This window comes from Pituophis catenifer, unplaced genomic scaffold (genome assembly GCF_029215685.1).
Source record: "Pituophis catenifer annectens isolate HBS135680 unplaced genomic scaffold, rPitCat1.0.hap2 SCAF_13, whole genome shotgun sequence".
NCBI classification, from domain to species: Eukaryota; Metazoa; Chordata; class Lepidosauria; order Squamata; family Colubridae; genus Pituophis; species Pituophis catenifer.
In genome coordinates this window covers 698,956-719,132 of record NW_027256893.1, presented here as the reverse complement: position 1 = coordinate 719,132, position 20,177 = coordinate 698,956, and the positions used below count along the sequence as shown (strand labels likewise).

At 46.6% G+C, this 20,177-nt stretch overlaps 1 protein-coding gene across 1 annotated transcript in view; it reads right to left on the bottom strand.

Annotated features, from left to right (window-relative positions):
- Window positions 1–20,177, bottom strand: part of HYDIN (HYDIN axonemal central pair apparatus protein) — a 422,362-nt gene that overhangs the window by 53,719 nt on the left and 348,466 nt on the right. The window contains exons 55-58 of the mRNA XM_070952742.1: window positions 6,633–6,732; window positions 6,011–6,179; window positions 5,663–5,901; window positions 4,071–4,197 (exon numbers count right to left, since the gene is read on the bottom strand). Of these exons, the coding sequence (XP_070808843.1) occupies window positions 4,071–4,197; window positions 5,663–5,901; window positions 6,011–6,179; window positions 6,633–6,732 (635 nt within the window). The remainder of the gene's footprint in view (window positions 1–4,070; window positions 4,198–5,662; window positions 5,902–6,010; window positions 6,180–6,632; window positions 6,733–20,177) is intronic.

The window sequence follows — 20,177 nt, the reverse complement described above, 5'->3', positions numbered from 1 at the left end:
ACGGGTGGACACACTCTGGACTTAGTTTTTGTCTCTGGTCAGTGGTCGAGGGCCTTGATACAGGGGATATAGTCATCGAACCCTTGTCATGGTCTGACCACTCGCTCCTTCGACTGGACTTTCTAACCGCTGCACCCCGCCGCAGGGAGGCGGGACCGACCAGGTGGTTCCGCCCCAGGCGCCTGATGGACCCTGATAGGTTCCAGATGGAGCTTGGGCCATTTCCTGAGACTCTGGCTCATGACTCGGCTGAGGACCTGGTGGCCGCCTGGGATAGTGCGGCTGCCGGGGCCTTGGACCGTGTCGTGCCTTTGCGGCCTCTGACCCAGCACCGAACTCACCTAGCTCCTTGGTTCTCCAAGGAGCTTAGGGAGATGAAGCGCCGGAAAAGACGCCTGGAGAGTAGTTGGAGGACCAGCCGCTCTGAATCCGACCGAACACTGGTGAGGTCTCATATTAAGACCTACCTAGTGGCGATAAAAGCGGCGAAATCTAGCTATTTTGCCGCTCTTATCGCGTCATCAGATAATCGCCCGGCCGCCCTGTTTAGGGTGACCCGCTCCCTCCTCCATCTGGAAGCGCGGGATGACCCCTTGCAGGGCCGAGTTGAGGACTTTGTGCAGTATCTGTATGACAAAATCGCTCAGATTCGGGAAGGGCTGGCCTCTGACTGGGTATGTCCGGACGGGATGACTGAGGCAGGTCTTGAGAGTGTTATCTGGGGGGAGTTCGATCCTGTGGCTCCCGAGGACATGGACAGGGTCCTGGGACGGCTGAACGCGACCACATGTTTATTGGACCCGTGTCCCTCCTGGTTGGTACTGGCTTCCCGGGAGGTGAGACGAGGCTGGCTCCAGAAGATTGTTAACGCTTCTTTGAGTGAGGGGGTCCTGCCGGCTGCTTTGAAAGAAGCGGTTGTGAGGCCCCTCCTCAAGAAGCCCTCTCTGGATCCGGCTGTTTTGGCTAACTATCGTCCAGTCTCCAACCTTCGCTTCGTTACGAAGGTTGTTGAGAGTGTGGTAGCGCAACAGCTTCCCCAGTACCTGGATGAAACTGTCTATCTAGACCCGCTCCAGTCCGGCTTCCGGCCTGGGCACAGCACGGAAACGGCATTGGTCGCGTTGGTGGATGATCTCTGGAGGGCTCGGGATAGGGGTTGCTCCTCTATCCTGGTCCTGTTAGACCTCTCAGCGTCTTTTGATACCATCGACCATGGTATCATGTTGCACCGGTTGGCGGGGTTGGGGGTGGGGGGCACCGTTCTGCGGTGGTTCTCCTCCTACCTCTCTGACCGGTCGCAATCTGTGTTGATGGGGGGGTAGCGGTTGACCCCGAGGCACCTTGCTTGTGGGGTGCCACAAGGGTCGGTCCTCTCGCCCCTTCTGTTCAACATTTATGTAAAGCCGCTGGGTGAGATCATCCGTGGCTTCGGGGTGGAGTTCCATCAGTATGCTGATGACACCCAGCTGTACATCTCCACCCCAGGCCACCCCAACGATGCCCTTGAAGTGATGTCCCAGTGCCTGGAGGCCGTGCGGGCCTGGATGGGGAGAAACAGGCTCCGACTCAACCCCTCCAAGACCGAGTGGCTGTGGCTTCCAGCGTCCCGATATAGCCAGCTGATGCCATCGCTGGCTATTGGGGGCGAATCACTCGCCCCCACGGAGAGGGCTCGCAACTTGGGCGTCCTCCTGGACGCACGGCTGTCTTTAGAAGATCATTTGACGGCTGTGGCCAGGGGGGCTTTTTATCAGGTTCGCCTGATACGCCAGTTGCGCCCCTTTCTAGATCGGGACTCTCTACGCACAGTCACTCAGGCACTAGTCACTTCCTGCCTGGACTACTGCAACGCTCTCTACATGGGGCTCCCCCTGGGGTGCACCCGGAGGCTCCAGCTGGTCCAGAACGCGGCCGCGTGGGGGATTATGGGGGCGACGAGGCGCTCCCATGTAACACCTCTCCTGCGCGAGCTGCACTGGCTCCCGGTGGTCTTCTGGGTGCGCTTCAAGGTGTTGGTGACCACCTTTAAAGTGCTCCATGGCTTAGGGCCGGGGTACTTACGAGACCGCCTTCTGCCACCAATAGCCTCCCACCGGCCAGTACGCTCGCACAGAGTGGGCCTCCTCAGGGTGCCGTCCGCCAGACAGAGTGGGCCTCCTCAGGGTGCCGTCCGCCTTGGTACTACAGTGGTTTAAAGCACCCTGTTATTAACACAGCTGCCTGCAATTTACTGCTGGTTCGAATCTCTCCAAGGCTCAAGGTTGACTCAGCCTTCCATCCTTTCTAAGGTAGGTTAAATGAGGACCCAGTTTGTGGGGGCAATAAGCTGACTTTGTATAAAATATACAAAAGTATGAAGGCTATTGCTGAGCACATTGTAAGCCGCCCTGAGTCTCCGGAGAAGGGCGGCATATAAATCAAATTAAAAAAAAAAAAAAAAAAAAAAAAAACAATGTCGGCTGGTGACCCCCAGGGGGAGAGCCTTCTCTGTGACGGCGCCCACCCTCTGGAACAACCTTCCCCCAGAGTTACGTATAATAACAGACCTCCGGATTTTTCGTCGGGCCCTGAAAACCTATTTATTTCAACTAGCTAGGCTGGCTTGAGCTAAATTTTAAATTGATTTTAAATTGGGTTGTTTTAATTTACGGCCAAAATATTTAATTATTTTAATACTGTTTTTTAAATTTTGTATGCTCTGTTTTTACTTAGGCTGTGCACCGCCCTGAGTCCTATTTGGAGAAGGGCGGCATAGAAATTTAATTAATAAATAAATAAAATAAATAAATCTGGTGGGCCAATCTGGATTATTAATACTATTTGATAGAACACTCTGCAAGGTGAAAGAAGAAAGGAGAAGGATTAAACAGGACTTAAAAATTTCAATAATTTTGAGGGTGCAAATTAAAAAAATTTAAGGACTATAAATTTTGGGGATTCTGAGGAACAGTCTCGGGACCAAGTAAACTTTATTAATACCTTGTTTTCCCCACAATAAGACATCCCCTGATAATAAGCCCAATCAAGCTTTTGAGTGCATGGCAATAAAGCCAAGCGGGCCTTTCAGGGTTCAAAAAATATAAGACAGAGACTTATTTTTGGGGAAACATGGTACTGGCATTTTTGGTGTTTCTGGGCAATTGTGATATTGGAATCTTGGTGGAATACTGAGTAATTTTTAGCCTAGTAAATTATTACAAAATGTTTCAACAGAGGAAAACAAATACAGTTCATAAAGAAATATTATTGATGTTTCAATGTATTCAGGAAGATATGACAAGGCATCATAAGGAGATGATGGAACTGATGTGAGACTAGAAAACCCCCAGCAAATGACAATAAAAGATGAACAAAAAACTCAGAAAATAGAAACCAGAAGGAGCTGAGGAAAGAATTGAGGAGATAAATTAAAAAAATGATACAAGCAGATAAAGATATGGAAGAGATAGTAATAATTCTTAAAACAGAACAGATAGATTACTCTTTAAGAGCTCAAAATATAGAAGAGAATAAAGAGAAAGTTCTCCCAAAAGTGATGAAAGAATTACAGATGGGTGCTCTAGAGATCTAACAGCAAGAGATAGGTGTTGAGGCAGATGAAATACTTAAGATTAAATAAGCGTGATGTAAGGAGATACAAGATCCCAAGGGAGAAACATGAAAGGTTTACCAAAAAGTCAATAAGAGTTCAAATTCTAAAAAGGGCAAGAGATGATGGATAGATATAGAATAGTTCTTAATATGGTGGCTACTTTATTAAGAGTTAGAAAAAAGAGGTAGAAAGTAGAAATTGGGAAAATAGTATTATATATACTGATATATAATAGAAATATATTATAACTACAATGTATACACAAATGTTAGAAGTTGAAAGATTATGAATATGTATATCTAAATAGTATTATTATTATTATTAGTATTGTGTATAAAGTATATCGACCCAGACAATACACTGCTCACTAAGCACTTATGGAGGTTAAAGAAAAAACTACAAATAAAATTATATATAAAAAAAGGCTGGCCGTCGGGGTGGGAGAAGTGGAAAGTAGAAGAAGCCATCCTTTGCCTACCTGCCCTATCAGGTTCATGTCTTTCTGCAAAGAATCTGCGTGTTTGCTTTGCCTGCCCGTGCTCATAAAAGCGTTCTGCCGGCTGAGGTCTGTGTCACGGGAACGGGAACTTTTGATATTAGAGTTTCTGAAAGAGGAAGCATTACAAAATAGTCTCAGAGCACAGGCAGGTAAGGTTGCATGAGGATGCACAGTCCACTTTCTGAGAATGTGCTTTACAAGCCTTCGGGATCATACCCACACTCACCTTCCCAGGGCCACAATAGACCTCCCCAAAGGAATCAAAAGAGAGATCCCACACACATACTGGCCAAGTTGGGAGATCCCCAGGGGGTCTTTGTGGCGAATCTGAGCTTTGCTTCCACTTCCACATTTTACACTTCTGGGTTGTGGTAACTGTGAGAGTTCTCACAAGAACATTTGATGCATGTGTCCTTCCTTTGAAGTGCCAGTTCCTTACTCAAGGAAAGCGCAGACTGGCTGTGAGGGCTGCAGTTCCCTATTCTGTTCCCCAAAGTTTCTCATGGTAGAACAGTTGGAAAAAGTTAAATCGAGTAGTGGGCAACATGTTGATGACAGGCTAGCCATCAAACCCATCCGAGAGCATCTCTGAGGTCATCCACTGTCCTGATTGTAGACATGTAAATTCCTGATTGAAGTAAGGACCATTGTCCCCCAAGAAGATGGTCCAAAACAAGACTCCTGAACAGTCTTCCTGATGGCTTCCCCATTGGCTTTGCTTGTGGGAAGCCGGCAGAGAACTTCATAAATTGTGATTGTGTGACCGCATTGTTGCAATGGCTCTAAGTCCTTCCAGTTCAGGGTCATCATAACTTTGAATGGTTGCTGAACAAGTGGTTGTAAATACTAGATTGTACCACTGAAGAAACTTCAGGGTAGACACCAGGAGGAGTTTCCTGATGGTACCAAGTGTCATGCAGTGGAACAGGCTGTCATGTAAGTGTCTCATTATGTGGGAGATTCCCTTTTGCTGGAAGTCTTCAAAGGTCATCTATCAGATGATCTGGGAGATCCCAGTTGAATGAATTGACCATTAAGATCTCTTCCAAGGGTGTGATTAAAATTAAAATTTACAATTGGGTACCAACCTTTAGAACAGTTTCTGGGCCAGAGCGGCTTCTGCTTCACTAGGATCACTTGGGCAGACAGCGATCCCTGAGTGCTGCCACATTTAGGAAAATTCTAAAGAAAATGAACCTTTTTGCCAGGCAAAAACATTTTCCTTCTTCCAGGTATTTCTATAGATTATATTGGTTTCATTTTCAAACACCTGCTCTACATGTGAATGTTTATCTCTTTCTTGTGCTATTTACATATTGCAATTTTTGTTATAAGAAAGTTTTAGTATTTTAAATAACTTTATAACCTGCTCTGAGAACTTTAATATAATAAATAAATCTCAAGAAACAAATGCACACATGAGCACATAGAAAGATGCGGCTGTGCTGAGAAGTGAAATTCTGCTGTTCTCATCACTAAATATGTCTCTGTTCTATGGGCATCTGATTCCATGCACAGAACAAATCAGACTGACAGATCCCAGTGGCCCGATCCCCGAAGACGAAGCTCACCCTTTCCTTGCTGTAATCACAACATCACGGACTTGCTTGCAGATGGTGAACTTAAAGTCCAGGACCCCTTTGTTCTCGATGGTGAAGTTGCTGGTCTTCCGGGTGCCGTTCATCAGCGGCCCAAAGTTAATGACAGATGGAGGGACAATATTGTACTTGCTGAATAAGGACAGCACTGACAACCGGATAGGGATGGTGGCGATGGTCTCCCCCCCCTCACAGAGGGAAGGCTCAATCACCTAGAGCGAGCAGGAGAAGAGGCTCAGGCCGATGGCTGGCTCCCACCTTGTTGGCTCTAATGCTAGCTGAGCAGCCTTCTTTCCACCCAGTTACACCCAGGGATCTTACCTGGCACTGCAAAACAGGCTTGTCCTCAATTTTCACTTCCTTCTTCGAATGAAAGACAATCTGGACCTGTGTAGGACGGTCATTGGGACTCAGATTCCCCTTCTGGGGCTGGATGGTGAACAGCTGACCCAGGTTAGACATCCCATATTCTGTGGATTCAATAACCAAGCTGGGGAAGAAGAACACAATCCTAAATATCCACAATCTCTTGCATCTGTTTCTTTGTGGTGCGGGTCTCATCATCTCAACTGCCCATCCACCCACCCATCCAATCACAATTTCTTAGTCTGAGAGTTAGACTTTGCGGAAGAGCTTTGCGGAAGCCAGTGTGCCTCTCCAACCAACAAGCAGCCCACTGTGGCAATTACAGATTAAAAGCATGCATGTACACATTTCAAAATTAAAAAAGGCCTCAAATAATAACATTTAAATAAAATGTGAGCAATGCAGACTTTATTGAACAAAAAGGGTGTGCGGGATTTGGAGTGTTGGAATTGTAGGACAAAAGTGTGAGGTGAACTCGAATGACTAATCTTTGAGGCTTTCATTGAGCTTTAATTAATGATATTGAAGCAGGGAGCAAAGGCAGAACAAAGGGAATCCTCTGAAGAGCAGGGCTTACCTGAAAGCAATCTCATATTTGCCTTTGTTCTTCATTGATAACATCTGCTTAGCTTCGTCCATAACTCTGACAATCCCAAATTCCAAACCACCATTTGTTCCTGTAGGGCCACAAACAGAAAAGAAGGCATGAAGCTGAGGAAAATGCTCAAAACGCTCTTGCATAATGCCTCTGCCTGACTCCGATGAGCAGAAACGCCAGGCCGTAGTTCCTCATGAGTCACAGACCAGCCCAGAAATGCTGATGCTCTGCTCTGACCAGGCCTTTGCCTGACAACACACTCTTCAAGATCAGGTGAATAACAACAACAACATGACATCCAACTTCAAATGTCAATGAAACTACAAAAGAAAAGCCCAACAAAACAAAAAGATGGCAAGTGCAATGGGTGAAGAGCTTCACGGAATGGGGGGTATCCACATTGGGGAGGGAGGGAGAAACAACCTCATTCCAGAGGGCAGATGCTATTACAGCCTTGAGCTTGTTTAACTGAAGGAACCAAGAGCGCACCAACCCTGCTGGATGAAGATGGCTAGACTGATGGTTTGGGTTTTTTTGAAAAAGTTTTTTATTTTTATTTCTCATAAACATGTCTTAAATGTACAGTCTCTTATCTGTACATATCTGATCATACTGTACATATTCTCTTTTGACTTAGTTCGTTCTTCATCCTAAACAATTTAAATATGCTTGGGGTTGCCCTTCTACCATTCCATCTCCCTTATTTTACAACAATCCTTCTTCTTCTTCTCCTCTCTTTCTCTTCCCTCTCTTCTTCTATCCTCTTCTACTTTCTTCTTTCCTCCTCTCCTTCTCTACTTCCCCTTCCTTTCCCTCACACCTCCCTTCTTCCTCCCCTCTAACTTTCTCTCCTACTCTCAGAGTCCCTTGGGAGTTGGGCAGCATAGAAATATTTATTTGTTTATCATATTTGTATACCGCCCTACTCCCGGAGGACTCAGGGCGGTGAACAGCCAAGATAAAAATACAAAGAACATACAAAAGTTAAAAACTATTAAAAATAGATTAAATAATTTGGGCTCAAAAAACCAATTTAAGACATCCAATTTATCTAAAAACATTTAAAACCCAATTTAAAAGGGAGAATTAGGCCAGACCAGCCTGTTGGAATAAAAACGTTTTTAGGGCGCGGCGGAAGATGCGTAAGTCTTGGATCCTCTGTATCTCCGGGCGGAGCTTGTTCCAGATGGCAGGTGCCCCCACAGAGAAGGCTCTCCCCCTGGGGGCCACCAGTCGACATTGTTTGGCCGACGGCACCCTGAGGAGCCCCTCTCTATGGGAGCGAACTGGTCGGTGAGAGGCTACTGGTAGCAGAAGGCGGTCTCGTAAGTACCCTGGTCCTGAGCCATGGAGCGCTCTAAAGGTGGTAACCAAAACCTTGAAGCTCACCTGGAAGACCACTGGGAGCCAGTGCAGCTCGTGCAGGAGGGGGGTCACATGGGAGCGCCACGTCGCTCCCGTCACCACCCGCGTGGCCGCATTCTGGACCAGTTGGAGCATCCGGGTGCTCCTCAAGGGGAGCCCCATGTAGAAAGCATTGCAATAGTCCAGGCGTGAGGTGACAAGGGCGTGAGTGACCGTGCGTAACGAGTCCCAATCCAGAAAGGGACGCAACTGGCGAATCAGGCGAACCTGATAAAAAATCCTCCTGGCCACGGCCACCATATGCTCTTCTAAAGACAGCCGTGAATCCAGGATGACACCCAAGTTGCGAACCCCATCTGTGGGGGCCAACAACTCGCCCCCAATAGTCAGTGATGGCGCCAACTGACTATATCGGGACGTCGGAAACCACAGCCACTCGGTCTTGGACGGGTTGAGTCTGAGTCTGTTCCTCCCCATCCAGATCCGTACGGACTCCAGGCACTGGGACATCACCTCGAGGGCATCATTGGGGTGGTCTGGGGTGGAGATGTACAGCTGGGTGTCATCAGCGTACTGATGGTACTTCACCCCGAAACCACGGATGATCTCACCCAGCGGCTTCACATAAATGTTGAACAGAAGGGGCGAGAGGACCGATCCTTGCGGCACCCCACATACAAGGGGCCTCGGGGTCGACCTCTGCCCCCCTGTCAACACAGACTGCGACCGGTCGGAGAGAAAGGAGGAGAACCACTGTAAAACAGTGCCCCCCACCCCCAATCCTTCCAACTGGTGCAGCATGATACCATGGTCGATGGTATCAAAAGCCGCTGAGAGGTCTAATAGGACCAGGACAGAGGAGCAACCCCTGTCCCGAGCCCTCCAGAGATCAACCAATGCGACCAATGAGACCAATGCCGTCTCTGTGCTGTACCCAGGCCTGAAGCCCGACTGGAACGGATCTAGATAAGTCGATTCATCCAGGTACTGAGGCAGCTGTCGTGCAACCACACTCTCAACAACCTTCGCAACAAAGCGAAGGTTGGAGACAGGACGATAATTTTCTAACACAGCCGGGTCCAGGGAGGGCTTCTTGAGGAGGGGCCTCACCACCGCTTCTTTCAGGGCGGTGGGAAAGACACCCTCACTCAAAGAAGCATTTATAATCCCCTGGAGCCATCCTCGTTTAACCTCCCGGGAGGCCAGCACCAGCCAGGAGGGACACGGGTCCAATAAACATGTGGCCGCACTCAGTCTGTGAGTGTCCACGCTTTCGGGAGTTACAGGATCAAACTCTTCCCATATAAGATTCTCAGGACCAGCCCCTGTCATCTCCCCTGGATCTACCCAGTCAGAGTCCAGCTGTTCCCGAATCTGAGCGATTTTGTCATACAGATATTGTACAAAATCCTCAGCTCTACCCTCCAAGGGGTCCTCCCGCGCCCCCTGGTGGAGTAGGGAGCAGGTCACCCTAAACAGGGCAGCTGGGCGATTATCTGATGACGCAATAAGAGCAGAAAAGTAGTTACTCTTCTCTACTCTTATCGCCACTAGGTAATTCTTAATATTTATTTTTTATTTTTTTTATTTCATTTGATTTCTATACCGCCCTACTCCCGGAGGACTCAGGGTGGTGCACAGCCAAACAATAAAACACATACATACAAAATTTAAAAGTAAAATCAAATCAAATTAAATAATTTTGGCCCCGACAAATTTAAAACCCTAAACTTTTTAAAACCAATTTTAAAATTGAATGTATAAAATACTAAAAGATATTTAAAAATTAAAAATCTTTTATAAAAGAGGGAGAAAATTAGGCCAGGCCCGCCTGGTGAAATAATAAGGTCTTTAAAGCGCGGCGGAAGGTGCGCAGATCCGGGATCCTCCGTATCTCTGGGGGGAGCTAGTTCCAGATAGTAGGTGCCCCCACAGAGAAGGCTCTCCCCCTGGGGGCCGCCAGTCGGCATTGTTTGGCCGACGGCACCTGGAGGAGCCCCTCTCTATGGAAGCGTACCGGCCGGTGGGAGGCTATTGGTGGTAGTAGGCAGTCCCGCAAGTACCCAGGTCCTAAGCCATGGAGCGCTTTAAAGGTGGTAACCAAAACCTTGAAGCGCACCCGGAAGACCACCGGGAGCCAGTGCAGCTCGCACAGGAGAGGTGTTACATGGGAACGCCATGTCGCTCCCATTACCACCTGCGCGGCCGCACTCTGCGCCAGTTGGAGCCTCCAGGTGCTCCTCAAGGGGAGCCCCATGTAGAGAGTGTTGCAATAGTCCAGGCAGGAGGTGACAAGGGCATGAGTGACCGTGCGTAACGAGTCCCGATCCAGAAAGCGACGCAACTGGCGAATCAGGCGAACCTGATGAAAAATCCTCCCGGTCACGGCCGTCAAGTGCTCTTCTAAAGACAGCCGTGAATCCAGGAGGATGCCCAAGTTGCGCGCCCTCTCTGTGGGGGCCAATGATCTTAACAGTGTCCATATGAGATCTTACCAGTGTCCGGTCGGATTCAGAACGACTAGCCCTCCAACTGCTCTCTAGGCATCTTTTCTGGCGCTTCATCTCCTTCAGCTTCTCAGTATACCAAGGAGCCAGGTGAGACCGGCGCCAGGTCAGAGGCCGCAAAGGCACGACTCGGTCCAAAGCCCCAGCAGCCGCCCTATCCCAGGTGGCTACTAAGTCCTCAGCCGAGTCGTGTGCCAGAACCTCAGGAAATGGCCCAAGCTCGATCTGGAACCTATCAGGATCCATCAGGCACCTGGGGCGGAACCACCTGGTCGGTTCCGCCTCCCTGCGGCGGGGTGTGGCGGTTCGAAGGTCCAGGTGAAGGAGGGAGTGATCTGACCATGACAAGGGTTCAATCGCTATATCCCCTATCTCCAGACCACTTAACCACTGTCCAGAGACAAAAACCAGGTCCAGTGTGTGTCCCCCCATGTGAGTAGGGCCATAAATTAACTGGGTGAGGTCCATGGCCGTCATGGAAGCTATGAACTCCCGAGCCACCTCGGACGTCTCGCCGACTGATGGCAGGTTAAAATCCCCCATGACCATAAGCGAGGTTGTCAACCGCCACCGCGGCTATAACGTCGAGGAGCTTGGGCAGGGCTGCTGCCACGTGGCAGGGAGCCAGGTATGTGACTAGCAAGCACAACTGCACCCTATGACCCCACTTCACAAGGAGGGACTCACATCCAGCCGTCTGAGGAACAGTGGCCTCTCTCGGTCTAAGACCCTCGTTAATGACAACCGCCACCGCCCCGCCCCTCCCATGTGACCTTGGCTGATGGAATGCACGGAAACCGGGTGGGCACATATCAACAAGGGGGGCTCCCCTCTCCTGGCCCAACCAGGTCTCCGTAATACCCACCAGGTCCGCACCCCCCTCCTGAATAAGGTCACAAATGAGGGGGGCTTTATTTACCACGGACCTGGCATTTCACAGCATCAGCCAAAGGCCTGGGGCCTGAGGGTCCGTACAACCTGGGGAACGAGAAGAGCTTTGGGGGCCGGAGCGTGCCACCGCTTGCAACCAGCGAGGATGCACTCCCACCAAATGATGTGGCCCCCTGCTCCCGCCATATCTGCCCCTCCCACCTACAGTATCGATGTCATGGCCATCTGCATCATAAACTCTAATCTGACCCCTGAGTCCGCACCTCCCATGCCGCGCCCCTCAGCTGGCCCAGATACCCTCCCCCGCGGGTTTTCCCCCAAACCCACGTAACCTACCCCCCTCCCAGAATCCCTTAAAATCTTATTAAAAAATTTCCCTAAAAAACCCCATAACCCTCTTTTTGCTGTATGCCATCTCTCCGGACTCCAAAGTCCGTCATCGAGATAGGCCCTCGATAGAGCAGAGGGCCAAGCCTGCGAGAGGGGGGAATCTTGAGGAGTTCTCCCAATGAGTACATTTTGTAACTAGATAGTCCATAGCTGGTGGGCATGTCCTAGCTATCCAGGGTCCCGTGGAGAGAGTATCAATCAGAGGTACAAGTCATTTTAGTCCCACTGACCTCTCACATCAGTGGTAGAAAACTTAAGCCATTTTGAACTCAGATGTAAACATCGGTCACCCTCTCACGGCAACCAGATATAAGGGAGAGGAAACAGCAGTTCCGGTTAGTCCGGTTCTTTCAATGTTGTACCTAGGCACAAATGGAATAGCCAATCCTTGGGTTCAGAGACACGGATAGTCTGTGGGAAATATGTAGTAGGCGAATCCAGGGAGACTCAGATGACATAAAAGTAGGGAAATTCTCATCCTGACACACAGGAAACAACAAACCTGGATAGCAAATGATCACAAAAGGCCGAATATCCGACCACAAAAGGGGCATGGGAGATGAAAATACAGGAGAGGGGGGAGATGGAGTAAGGCAGTGACATACCAGAGCAAAGCCACCATGGTAGACACCACAGTCCCCTTCCCATCTCCTTAGCCACCTTCAGGTCTTCCATGCATAAAGTACCTCATTGAAAAAAGAGGGGGGAGGCCTCTGGGAGATGGTCCAGGGCTGGCCCGACAATGAATGGGTCAGCATCCCTCCGTCGCCCAGGAGTTTCCACTGAAAATAATCAGGCAGGTCCCTGCTCTCCCGCTTGTGGCCTCTTTGGTCTCCGCCGCTCCCACTACCGCCACCGGTAACCGCCATTTCGGGCGCCGTCGTCACTGCCGCCATCACCATCAGCCTCCTCCGCACTGACTCCGCCCACTGCTGGCCTCCGCAGGCAGCTCCTGCCGTCACCAGGGTCCAACGGAGTCTCGCCAAGGGTGCCAAATGGCCATCGCCACCACGCACCACCATCCCTCCGGCAGCCTCCGACGGATGCAGGGTCGGCTGTCATGGAGCTCCAGCTTATCTTGCCATCTTACACCCCGCCAGCACTGCCCGTCTCACTTCAAGCTGTTCCGGAGAGCCAAGTCATAAACTGCTCTCCCAAAAGATCTTCCGGAGCCAAAATGCTCCCAACAAATCGGCGAATCAGCCCTCTCACCACACCATGGGCCATAGGTGGACAGTCTGGCCCTAAGGACCCCCTAACCGCCAGGGCATCACCCCGGCAAAACCAGAGCTCCGTCGGGAATCGCCATCTTGGGCATGCGCAAAGACCTTATGATTAATTAAATTAAATTAAATTAAATTTCCCCTCCTTTTCTTCCTCTCTTCTCCCCTCCTATCTATCCTGCTACTCCTCTTTCCATTCTCTCTCCATTGTTGTATTCATTTTCAATTCAATATTTTCCAAAATGGTATCCGAGCAATCCTGATTTTCTATTTATATTTACTTTCTTTTCAGTTTCTTTTCTATTTTACTGATTTCACACATATCATCATAAATGTACATATATATAATAACATTTTTCCTTCCCCTCTCCACTTCCTCTTTTTCCATTTACACAGGTGTCATCTGGGTTTCTATTTCTTTTTTGTCTTCTTTCTCATTTACTTATACCTTATCTAATTTATTAATCTATAATCTTTTATCCATATTTCTTTTCTAGCCATGCATAAAATCGTGTCTTGAAATACACTGATTCCCTTTATCTTTTATTCTTAATGTTAACCTATTCATTTCTGCACATTCTAAAATCTTCTTTATTACCTCTCCTTCTGACAGGATTTTTTCTGCCTTTCACTTTTGTGCAAACACAATTCTTGCCGCTGTTATTATATGAATAATCAAATAAGTATCTTCTTTGCTATATTTCTCTGGTAATATACCCAATAAAAATAACTGGTTTTAATTCTATGTGCTGGCGTAACATTTCCTCTAACCATGCCTGTATAGTTTAACCCAATAGTTTTTTTGCTTCTGTACATGACCACCACATATGATAATATGATCCCGGCAATTGAAAACATTTCCAGCATTTAGCTGATTTATCCTTAAACATTTTTGTTAATCTTTCTCGTGACATATGCCATCTATAAAACATTTTATATAGGTTTTCTTTATCTGCAGTTGCCATTGTTAATTTGTAATTCCTTTCCCATAGTTCTCTAATTCTATTGTGTAACCAAAGTTTTTTGCCCATTTTGCCCATTGTCTCCTTTACTTCTTCATCTTCTAATCTGCTTTGCAATAAATAATAATACAATTTCTTAATCATTTTTTCATCTGTCCCAGTCAATATCTCGTCCAATTCTGATTTTCCCAGATTAAAACCATACTGTTTCAAACCTTTATCATATCTTGAGTGTATTTGCACTCGTGTATACCAATCTGTCTCAATCCCTTGCTTTTCTAGTTCTTGTTTCTGTTTTAGTTCTCCCTTCTCTGTTAAGATATCCTTATATCTCGCAATATTTTTCATGTTAATCATATTTGGATGCGTCAAAGCTTCCATCGTTGAAAGCCACATTGGTATCTTCATATAATGTTTTTCTTTCACTCTCTCCCATGTTGTTAGCAAACCATTCCTTACATAATGTCTCTGAAAATACCCACATATCCTATTTTTCCTGTACCAAAGAAAAGCATGCCAACCTAATTGCAAATCATGTCCTTCCAGAGTCAATATTCTCGTGTTTCTCAATAAAATCCATTCTTTAATCCAGGTTAGCGTCGCCGCTTGGTAATATAGTTCCCAATTTGGCAGACCAAACCCTTTTTCCCTTGCCATATATATATTTTCACATCATTTTGTTCAAATTCTCAAAATATTTTTTCTCCAGCTTTATCGGTATTGTTTGAAAGAAAAACTAAATTCTTGGTAATATGTTCATTTTAATTAATGCTATTCTTCCCATTAGTGATAATTGCAAATTTTTCCATTTCTTCAAATCTATTTCAATTTGATTTTACAATTTATAATAATTATCTTCCTTCACAGTAATACACCTTGAAGTTAATTTGAATGCCCAAATATTTCACTTTCTTCACTATTTAAATATCTAACTTCTCCATTAATTGCTTTTTTTGTTTTTCTCTCATATTTTTAACTATGATTTTTGTCTTATCTTTATTGATTTTCAATCCTGCTACTTCTCCATATTCCTCTATTTGCTCAATTAGCTTTGGACCTGTTTCTATTGGTTCTTCCATGATAAACACTAAATTATCCGTAAAAGCTTGTAATTTGTATTCTTCTTTTTTATTTTCATCCCTTTTATTACTTTGTCTTGTCTTATCTTTCTGTTTAAAATTTCTAATGTCAGAATGAATAATAATGGAGATAACGGACATCCTTGTCTGGTTCCCTTTCTAATGTCCACTTTTTCTGCCACTTCACCATTCACAATCACTTTTGCCAATTGGCCTTTATAGTTTTAACCATGTTTATAAACCTATCCCCAAAGTCCATCATTTGTAATTGTGTAGTCATAAATTGCCAATTCATATTATCAAACGTTTTCTGCGCATCCAAAAATAACAACGCCATTTGCTTCTCTGGGTATGCTTCATAATATTCCAATGTATCTGGTATAATTCGCAAATTATCTCTAATTTGTCTTTTAGGTAGAAAACCATTCTGATCTGGATGTATAAACTCATTTAACAGTCTCTTCAATCTTTCAGCCATAATTGATGCAAAAATTTTGCAATCCACATTTAATAAAGAAATTGGTCTATAATTAGTAGTTGGAGGGCCAGTCTTTCTGAATCTGACCGGACACTAGTAAGATCCCACATTAGGAATTACTTAGTGGCGATAAAAGCAGCGAAATGTAGCTATTTTGCTGCTCTTATTGCATCATCAGATAATCGCCTGGCCGCCCTCTTTAGGGTGACCCGCTCCCTGCTCCATCAGGAAGCGCAGGAGGACCCCTTGGAGGGTAGAGCCGAGGATTTTGTTCAGTATCTGTATGACAAAATCACTCAGATTCGGGAAGATTTGGACTCCGACTGGGTAGTCTCAGGGGGAGAGACAGGGGCAGGTCTTGAGAATGTTATCTGGGATGAGTTTGATCCTGTGACCCCTGAGGACGTGGACAGGATTCTGGGTAGACTGAACGCGACCACTTGTTTATTGGACCCGTGTCCTTCCTGGTTAGTACTGGCTTCCCGGGAAGTGACACAAGGCTGGCTCCAAGGGATTATAAACGCTTCGCTGGGTGAGGGTGACTTTCCCGCCGCCTTGAAAGAGGCGGTGGTGAGGCCTCTCCTCAAGAAGCCTTCCCTGGACCCGGCAATGTTGGTAAATTATCGTCCGGTCTCCAACCTTCGCTTTGTGGCGAAGGTTGTTGAGAGTGTGGTCGCGCAACAGCTCCCCCAGCACCTGGATGAAATGACGTATCTGGATCCGTTCCAGTCAGGCTTCAGGCCCGGGTACAGCACGGAAACAGCATTGGTCGAGTTGGTTGATGATCTCTGGAGGGCTCGGGACAGGAGGTGCTCCTCTGTCCTGGTCCTGTTAGATCTCTCAGCGGCTTTTGATACCATCGACCATGGTATCATGCTGCACCGGTTGGAAGAGTTAGGGGTGGGAGGCACTGTGTTGCGGTGGTTCTCCTCCTTTCTCTCCGACCGGTCGCAGTCTGTGTTGACAGGGGGACAGAGGTCGACCCCGAGGCCCCTCATATGCGGGGTGCTGCAAGGGTCGGTCCTCTCGCCTCTCCTGTTCAACATTTATGTGAAGCCGCTGGGCGAGATCATCCGTGGTTTGGGGTGGAGTACCATCAGTACGCTGACGACACCCAGCTGTACATCTCCACCCCGGATCACCCCAACGATGCCCTTGAAGTGATGTCCCGGTGCCTGGAGGCCGTACGGATCTGGATGGGGAGGAACAGGCTCAGGCTCAACCCATCCAAGACCGAGTGGCTGTGGTTTCCGATGTCCCGATATAGTCAGTTGACGCCATCACTGACTATTGGGGGCGAATCATTGGCCCCCACGGAGAGGGCTTGCAACTTGGGCGTCCTCCTGGATTCATGGCTGTCTTTAGAAGAGCATTTGACAGCCGTGACCGGGAGGATTTTTCATCAGGTTCGCCTGATTCGCCAGTTGCGTCGCTTTCTGGATCGGGACTCATTACGCACTCATGCCCTTGTCACCTCCCGCCTGGACTATTGCAACGCTCTCTACATGTGGCTCCCCTTGAGGAGCACCCGAGGCTCCAACCGGCGCAGAGTGCGGCCGCGCGGGTGGTAGAAGCCTAAGATAATTTAATTTTGTTTTAATGTATTTTAATATTTGTATTGTGTGTTTTTAATTTTGGCTGTTCACCGCCCCGAGTCCTTCGGGAGAGGGGGCGGTATAAAAATTTAATAAATAAAAATAATAAAATAAAATAAATAATAATGGGAGCGACATGGCGTTCCCATGTAACACCCCTCCTGCACGAGCTGCACTGGCTCCCGGTGGTCTTCCGGGTGCGCTTCAAGGTTTTGGTTACCACCTTTAAAGCGCTCCATGGCTTAGGACCTGGGTACTTGCGGGACCACCTACTAACACCAATAGCCTCCCACCGGCCGGTACGCTCCCATAGAGAGGGGCTCCTCCGGGTGTCGTCAGCCAAACAATGCCGACTGGCGGCCCCCAGGGGGAGAGCCTTCTCTGTGGGGGCACCTACTATCTGGAACAAGCTCCCCCCAGAGATATGGAGGATCCCGGATCTGCGCACCTTCCGCCGCGCTTTAAAGACCTTACTATTTCACCAGGCGGGCCTGGCCTAATTTTCTCCCTCTTTTATAAAAGATTTTTAATTTTTAAATATCTTTTAGTATTTTATACATTCAATTTTAAATTGGTTTTAAAAGTTTGGGGTTTTAAATTTGTCGGGGCCAAAATTATTTAATTTGATTTTATTCTACTTTTAAATTTTGTATGTATGTGTTTTATTGTTTGGCTGTGCACCACCCTGAGTCCTTCGGGAGTAGGGCGGTATAGAAATCAAATAAAATAAATAAATAAATAAATAAATAAATAAATAATTCTTTATTTGTTGTAAATCCGATTCTTCTTTTGGTATGAGAGTTATATATGCCTCCAACCATGAATTCGGAACTTGGCTTCTAATAATAAAACATTAAAACTTGTAACATTACATTGCTTAATACACCTTGCAGCATTTTATATAGTTCTGCTGGCAGTCCATCTGGTCCTGGTGTTTTACCATTCTTTTGTTTCTTAATTCCCTCCATCAATTCCATCATCGATATTCTTTTTTCTAACATCTTTTTAAATTATTCTGGAATTTTAGGTATTTTAGCTTTTTCTAAGTATTGTTCTATATTTCCTTCTGCCACCATCTCTTGCGGATATAAACTTTTATAATATTTATCAATTATTTTTTTCTTTTCCTCATTTTGATGACATATGTTTCCATCTTGGTCTAATAATTGATTTTTCAATTTCTTTTCTTTTTCCTTTTTCATTTTATATGCCAACCATCGTCCTGGCTTATTCGCATTTTCAAAAAAAAATTCTTTGTTAATTTGATTTTATTTGCCAGATCTTCATTTTCCATTAAGTTCAATTTATGTTTTTGCAAGTCCATCAAATTTTTTATTTTTTTGTCCTGTGGATTCTTCTGTAATTCTTTCTCTAATTTCTTATACTCCTTCTCCAACTTTTTGCCATGATGTATCCCAAGGGTGAAATGCTACCAGTTCGGGAGGACCGGTAGCGGAGATTGAGGCTAGTTCTCCGGACCGGTAGCAACTGCTGCCCGAACCCGCAATCCCCTTCCCGATTCCAAACATGGGGTGTGCAGAGACAAAAAAAAGTGCACCGTGTTTCAGGCAGTGGATCTGGCCAGGAGGAAAGAGAAGTTGAGTCTGCTGAGAAGGGGGACAGGGGCGCACGGCTCTGCAATGTGCAGAAAAACACTTTCAGGCGGCAGTGCTACAATCTCCTCCCCGAATCCAAAGCACTTCTCAGTTCCCCGCTGCACATTGCAGGGGAACTGTCCGCCACCTGAAGTGCGACTCTTGAGAATTGCATTGGGGAATCCGGGCAGCGATGGCTGGAAAGGAGGAACGTTTCCTTTTAGGGGCTCCCATTCAACTCGGCTTGGCTCCTGGGTGCAGAAAGGGCTTAGGCAGCGGCGGCGGCAGCTCCTCACATTGCTGGGGAGTGAAGTCAGCGCGGCCAGAGAGGTGACCAGCCACAAATCGTGGCACTCGCCTTGTTCCCCGAAGCTGCTGGGCAGATCCCCCCCCCCACCATCCCGAAGAGTTTGTTCCTCAGGCTGTGCTCTGTCCCTCCCCCCACAGCATGCGAGGGGTCTCTTTGGGGGAAAGTGAGTAGTCCCTGCACCTCTTGCTTGCAGGAGGAGGAGGAGGAGGGCGGCACCGCCTTAAATGCTGGTAGGCAGAGGTAAAATACTTTTTTCCTTGTTTTCCTCCCCAAAATTAAGGTGCGTCTTATACTCTGGTGCGTCTTATACACCAAAAAATACGGTACACCTTCTCCTCCCCATCCCCCCCTCATTTTTCCATTTCTGTGCTGTATTCTGCTAATTACACCTTCTCCTCCCCATTCCCCCCCCCTTGTTTTTCTATTTCTGTGCCTGGATTCTGCTTCTGCAAGAGAAAGCTCCGATGTTCGCTTGGGTGGTGGAGGGAAACTCAAAGCGTTCTTGGCTTCAGAAGGGCAAGCCACAACCACAGAACTGGTAGCTAACATTTTTACATTTCACCCCGATGTATCTTCTTTTCTATTTTCTTTAAAGAAAAAAGTCAACTCTTTTTCTATATATTATAGAAAATCCTTTTCATTTAGTAAGTTTTGGTTTAATGTCCATCTCATTCTTTTTCTCTTCCCCTTCCATGTCATTGTTATTGGATTGTGGTCTGCCCATGTACTTGTTTCTATATTAATCTTATATATATTAGAGATTAATTCTGTTGACATCCACATCATGTCTATTCTTGACTACGACATGTGCCTGTTTGAGTAAAATGTATACTGCTTTTCTTTCAGCTTTCTTTCTCTCCATGCATCTTGTAAGCTTAGTTCATCTGTCATTGTATAAAATGCTCTAGGGAGAGTCTTCCTTAATTTTTTATTCACTTTTGTAGATTTGTAATCTAACTCATTATTATCAATCACATTAAACTCTCCTGTTATGCATATATCTTCATATTCATATTCTAATATTTTTCTATGTAATTTCGCATAAAATTCTTCTTGGTTTTCATTTGGAGCATATATCCCTACTAATAGTATTTTTTGTGTGTGATTCATCACTATTTCTACCATTAAT